The 6,267-nt window shown below is 44.2% G+C and overlaps 1 protein-coding gene across 2 annotated transcripts in view; it reads right to left on the reverse strand.

Annotated features, from left to right (window-relative positions):
• The window catches only part of DCTN4 (dynactin 4 (p62)), a 9,873-nt gene extending 4,750 nt beyond the window's left edge, over positions 1 to 5,123 (reverse strand). The window contains exons 1-7 of one of the 2 annotated variants that reach the window (XM_009586039.1): positions 5,041 to 5,123; positions 4,434 to 4,612; positions 3,501 to 3,544; positions 2,640 to 2,747; positions 2,017 to 2,037; positions 1,003 to 1,076; positions 530 to 642 (exon numbers count right to left, since the gene is read on the reverse strand). In XM_009586039.1, the coding sequence (XP_009584334.1) occupies positions 530 to 642; positions 1,003 to 1,076; positions 2,017 to 2,037; positions 2,640 to 2,747; positions 3,501 to 3,544; positions 4,434 to 4,612; positions 5,041 to 5,075 (574 nt within the window). In that variant the 5' untranslated portion in view covers positions 5,076 to 5,123. The remainder of the gene's footprint in view (positions 1 to 529; positions 643 to 1,002; positions 1,077 to 2,016; positions 2,038 to 2,639; positions 2,748 to 3,500; positions 3,545 to 4,433; positions 4,613 to 5,040) is intronic. The other variant, XM_009586040.1, reaches the window with a different exon arrangement.
• Positions 5,124 to 6,267: the final 1,144 nt, after the last annotated feature.

Below are 6,267 nucleotides of genomic sequence, written 5' to 3' on the forward strand. Positions count from 1 at the left end.
ATTGCTTCTTGTATCTGCTGTTTTATCCCATTCGCTCTCAAGTTTTGTTGACCAATTTACAATATTTGCTGATTAAATCATGAGCCAGCTAAGTAACTGGCAAGTGTATGCAAGCTGTTCCAAGCTGATGTCAAAGTAATGGGCAATTGTTACTTAACAGGTCAGTTGAGGTTCCAACTCCCCAGCAGCTCAGCTACTTCCTTATTTCCTGCTATTATTGAAAAAGGATTTCAGCTCTTTTCTCCATCCAAAAGTTTACACTTCACATGCAGAGAAATTCAGGTCAGCAAGAAAATGAAACAACCGTTAAGAGGCCTGACGTATTTGGCTCTGAGCTTTCCATGTACAATATGAAGCTGAGGCTGCATTCAAAGTTACCATTTAAAAAGTCACAAATTTCCCACCATTTCAATCCCAGCATAAAAATTACTAAAACCTCAGGCTATTAGGAACCCCATGGATAAGTTTCCAGGCACTGCCCATGTTATAAAATGTAAGGGCAAAAAGTGACAGAATATTAAGGTGTTACCTTCTGTCAGATTGATTGGTCTTGTGTAGTAATCCTCAGGAAGAGGTTCCACTTCTTCCACTGCATCAGCTGGCTCAATCTTGATCTCCTTCTGGTCCTCTCCTTCTTTCAGCCTGAAGCAAAGTGAGGGACAACTCGGTCATAAAATACGGCATGTGTGCTCTCACAGACAGCAACGGCAGTAACTGCATTGTAACACAGAAGGCAGCGAGAACTGAGATTGCAAGACAATAGTAACTGCATAAGAACGTGAGCAGTCACTTGTTTCTATTAGGAGAAAGCAAAACACCTGGAGCTGCTGCACAGAGATGCCCAAGGATTTGACATCTCTCTAATGCTCCAAAGAAGAAAGCTCCTTTCACTGCTATCTGTTAGTATGTTCACCATCTTTCTGAAATTGCTTTACTGTTCTGTAGGAGGTTGCCTATACCTCCTATACTTCCCACAAACGTAACCCCAACCCCGAGACTCACGAGAGTCCAGCGAGGGCACTGATCGGTGCTCCAGGCCTCTGGCGTTGAAGCCTGGTTCCCAAGCCATATTTGTCCTACAATGAAAAAAGGAACTATTAGCTTCAGGTCTGCTTCCTGCCAGGACAAAAAGACCTATTGCAAACTCATCCTTTGAGCTGCATCACAAGCATAGAGAGACAAGCAAAGGAAAGCAAAAAGGGAAAGGTATTCAACGCTTCCCAAGATTTTTTTTTCTGCTCAAACTGTTAGTAAGGAGAAAACAATTACCACCGCACTGCAGATGGGGAAAGACAGATGTAGCTACTGCTTATAAAGCTTTTGCTCTTTCCTTAAATCACCAGCCTGCACTACTGACACATTTTTCCCTTGATCTTCTCTTCAGAGCAACTGCGTGTCAAGTAGCAGAGAATGAGAGCTCAGCTGCCAAAAAAACTGGGTCAACATGGGTATACATCCATTTGAAATGCTCTGTAGCACTACTAGAAGCACCTGGAAAGTCCAACAAGCCTCATTACCTACAGGTTTCTCTTGCCAGGCACCACCAACTGGAAGAAATAGCTGAGCTACTCCTCAGCTTTCCACAGCTGAACTGTACACAGAGTGCTTGGAGGCAGAAATCTTCCTTCTGGGCAGGACTGAAAACCTGAATTCTCACCAAACAGGAAATCTGAGCATCAGCCTACCCTTGTGATTTTTCAAGGATCAGAAGATTAATGTTAGTGGCATTTGCCTCAGGCAGGCAGACAGCTGCATTTCAGCCAAGCTTTGTGAAGGATTGCTTTTCAAGTGTGCGTTACTTACCCAAAGACACTGCCCTTTTTGTAAGCTAACAAAAAATATTTTTTTTGGTAACAAATATTACCCTCTAACTAGTTAGCCTTCAGGTGCGTTTGTTCTAGGCACTTCCAAGTCAGAGGCCCTGAGCTGAGGCAAGGTGAAGAGTAGGATCTGCTACTGCCCTTCATTTGGTACCATGAGAGCTTTAAGACCAGCAGAAACCGTGAAAAGACTTACCACTACATGTATAGTGTGTTGCTGTGGAGAGCCCCCAAAATAGCAGCAGGTAGCAACGGAGACAAAAAATGCAGCCATAAGACACAAGCAAGGGCACAGAGCAAGCACAGTTAATTGAGAAGTAGCAAGCATATGCAGAGTCACCCAGCTAAACAAAGTAAGCATTTAACCTGCCAGTTACAATAAACAAGTCATTCAGGCCACAACCAAATCTTAAGGTTAATTTCAGTTGAGACTTCATGCAGAAAAGTGCCAGACAATCCTGATCTAACTGTTACTGAGCTGCGGTATGCAACTGTCCTGAGAAAGAGCTACCACTGGTATCGTGACTGCGGTTGCACTGCACTTCACTGCTGGGTAACATATTCCTTTGCATGGCAAGTATAAACCCTTCTGGCATTATCAGAAAGGACTATTAGAGAGAGAGGCAATGTAATGCATAATAATGGGTGTAAAACTATGTGTCCCCGAGGAAACCCACGTGCCCTAGCACGTTTTGTTCATGTTGTTCTCAATAAAAAAACGCTGAGTAGCCCTATTGTGCTACCAACTATCTAACTTTCCAAGCTGAGGTTGCTGTGCATCACTTTTCCTGCTCTGAGAGCACTATACTCCCAGCTCACCGAAAAGGCCAGGGGCATGTAGTTTCGGCGCCGCACCAGCTTCTTCCGGTCCCGCTCGATCTTCTCTTTCTGAGCCAACTGCTGGTAGTACTCAACCAGTTTGTTAATCTGGAGGGATGAAAGGGAACAGTACCCAATGTAAGGGCAACAGATGCCAGATCAGCTGCTATTTGCTTGTGAACAAGCTGGGGTTCCTGCTACTTGTTCCACTCTGTTCCTAGCACTAGCTGTGTTTTGAAGAATACACATTAAAGAAGCCTCTGTGCCTTAACGCCCACTGCAGGTGACAAATTGACCCTTCTTTAGGAATGACATCTATCAGAGACCAGTGTCCAATTTTCACTTTGCAGTTAGGCAACTGAGACTTTGTTCATGCATTTTCCATGACTGGACAGAGCAATGTCATGTGGCCAAAAATAAGCAATTTGGATTAGTGGAGCAAACAACATCTTTCCCCTCCCCGAGGCTGATCACATTTAGTGTAGAGCCCTAACTGGTGACAGGGAAGGGTAGTAAAGGTGCAGCTCTGTTTTCCAGATCCTAGACACACTCTTGATCGGAAAACTGCTTTTTTTCATGTATATATACAGCATATACATTGGTGTCGTTTCAACAGCACTCTTAGATATGACGTTTTCAACTGAGTTTCTTCTGAAAAGGAGATTTTATACTGCAATATCCACAGGAGAGCCTCTAAGAGGCCTTTCTTCCATTGAATTCAATCAAGGTGGAGATTAGGAACTGGAACTGGTATCTGAAGGATTATATAGATGCAGAAAAAGTGTTTGAGGGGGCCTGGCATCTCTAACAGCTTTCTAGCTGATACGTCTCAGCCTCAGCATGGCCTTCCTCCTCACTCACCCTCTGTGTGTGAGGATTCTCCGGCTCCTGCCAGCCACCACTAGCTGCATGAGAAAGAGAAAAAACAAAGTCCTCAGGAGAAGATTTCCAGAATCCACAAAGAAATCACATCTAACACCCAACTCTCGGTCTTACTCATGAAATATGACATTCCCTATTTCTGCTACACTCACCATTGCAATTCTTTAAGTTCACACCTGCACAAATATACACCTTCACAGGCAGGTTTGGGCTGAAAGAGCTTCACCAGCTTTTATACTGTGTTTTTAAACAACTGCTGTTTGAGAGTCACTCAGAGCAGCACCTAGGAGTCACTTCAGCAGCAGGTACATGAGTTTACAAGAACAGCCTCCTATTACTGGCTGCCCATGCCCCTGCATCTTCAGCTCCCAGTCTTCACTCACATGAACACTGGAAGTCAGACGATCTGCTTGGTCTACTCAGCCCCATTTTCTGCATGTCTTATGAAAGAAACAGATGAAAGCTTTGTTCCAGTGCTGTCATGAAGAGAAAAACGAAGTACAAACACTGACTAGCAACTCTGGAATAAGCCTAAGTGAACAAAAGTGACAGAAAATAGATTAGATGTTTAGCTGTCAGACTGAGTGGCTTCAAAGTCTCTGAAGGTACACAAACAAGATCTCAACTGTGGGGAGAGCGCACCAACTAAAAAAGCCCCTCGTTTGACAGCTTTCTTGCTAGTCAGGTAACACAAGCATGGATGCGGATCACATGTTCCACTAACTCATCTCAGCTCTTCAGATGAGACTTCAGCAACAAACCGTTTTCCTGTGAATTTCCAACTGTGACTCAAAACCTAGACAGATATTACGTATATCATATGGCCAGAAACGAATGTGATTATCTGTTACCTTCAAAACACATACTGGGCTCCTGCTGTTACTCAGTTTTCTGACTTTGACTGTCACTTACCGACAGACTTGTCTGCCATGCCAACATCCCGGGAAGTCCAGCGGCAAAATCCACAGGCCAAGTAATATGCTTTCTTCATGGTAGTCTTGGCCGGGTCGTCAGGGAGTGGAGCTGGAACGCTCGTGGCCCGGGTGGAAAGTGTGTGCATGCAGCAGGGGCAGTCAAAGCAGTTAGCACACCTGTAAAGAGGAAGGCCTATAAAACAGTGCTCTGACAAAGATCCCAGGCCGAGGAAAATGCTCTCAACAAGCAAATCAAGATTAAACCAACAGACCTTTTCATCTTATGCAACAGAGTTAGGCAAAAAGGACAACAGAGCCATCAACAGAAACAGGAGGGGTTCAGAGTCAACATACGAATGGCGACAGCGAGAAATACTGGGCGATACTAAAAAACCCTTCGTATTATGAAAGCAGGTCATCAAAAAACTAGAACATGAAGAGCGCATGATACATCATGGAAAGACACTTATTCCCCAAAACAGACTAAAAGGTAACAAGCAATGTCATTTTTGAAGAGAGTTTCAGCTACATGTGATCAGGTGTTGATTAACGAAGGAGCCACTTAAAATAGTGAGTCTTGATGAAAAAAGCCAAAGCGACTTTACCTATTCTTTTTCAGCTTGGCTTCGGCTGAAGGCATGTTTTCCAGGCAGCTGGGGCAGTAGTGAGAGTCCACCTGATGAACAAGACAGTCACGTCACACTTCCTGGCACACGTTTGTCTGGATAGCATGCTGGCAGCAGCCTGAAACTCTGCCATGCGATTTAACAGGGCTTTGTGTCTGGCAACGGCCAGGTGAAGTCAGTGAAGACTTGAGACATTTTTTGGTATCTGAAATCTTAGCCCATCTCAGCCAAATTTTGATCTTTAATAAAGTAAGTCAGAAGGTTTAAGTCAGGATAGATTAAACTACTCCTCCTAGTAAATGGGAAAAGGACAACTGGGTATTGACCTTTTGCAGTTATTAGAATTTCATTTTTCACCTTGAATAGCAGGTTTTAACACGCTATTTTCCATTTATGTCTAAATTTATTCTGCCCTTGTAGTTACACTGGTCAGAAATACATACATTTCAGAAAACATTTTGTATCTTTCTGCTGTCACAAACTAATTTTGTTAATTAAAACAACAGTAGCAAGAAGGGAGTCCCCTTCCTGAAGAGGAAAACAAACTTATCGTTAAACATGGAAATGCACAATGACTGCACTCGTCACACAATGGAGAACTCATGATGGATGCAGCCTGGTGACAGATCTATTTTCTACTCTTCGGAGGCTTTGATATTTCCAAAGAGATACCTCTTCTGAGATCTGGGTTGCACGGTCATTCTTTTAAGGCTTTTCAAATGTACCGTAATTTCTTAATTCACCCAGACTTCCACAAAATCAATTTTATCGATTTTATTATGACAACCTGAGAAGTCACATGAGCAGCCCCCCAGATCAAGGCTTGCCCATGTTGTGCTCTGCACAAGAGCAGTGCTCCTGGCAGGCCCCCGCACACCAGCAGACTATCACCCCAGCCTGATGACAACCTACAGCTTAAGGCTCCAGCCATTCCTGGACAAAGAACAAACCCTCCACAGCAGAAAACCCACTGTATAACGCGGGGAAAAAGCTTGTCCAGGTGGAAATAAATTCACACCAAATACTCTCAACTCCGACTTCATTCTCAAAACAAGTACGATGCTCTCGGGCCTCAGCACGCTGAAGGCGTGGGTTTTGTTACTTTGACAGCAAGTGCTGCAAACGCCACCACATCCAGCAAATCTCGCCAAGCCCTGGGGGCCGTCCGAGAGCAGCTCTCCCCCTGTGAGACAGCACCAGCCCAGG

Source organism: Fulmarus glacialis, unplaced genomic scaffold (assembly GCF_000690835.1).
Source record: "Fulmarus glacialis isolate BGI_N327 unplaced genomic scaffold, ASM69083v1 scaffold21739, whole genome shotgun sequence".
In the NCBI taxonomy this organism is placed as follows: Eukaryota; Metazoa; Chordata; class Aves; order Procellariiformes; family Procellariidae; genus Fulmarus; species Fulmarus glacialis.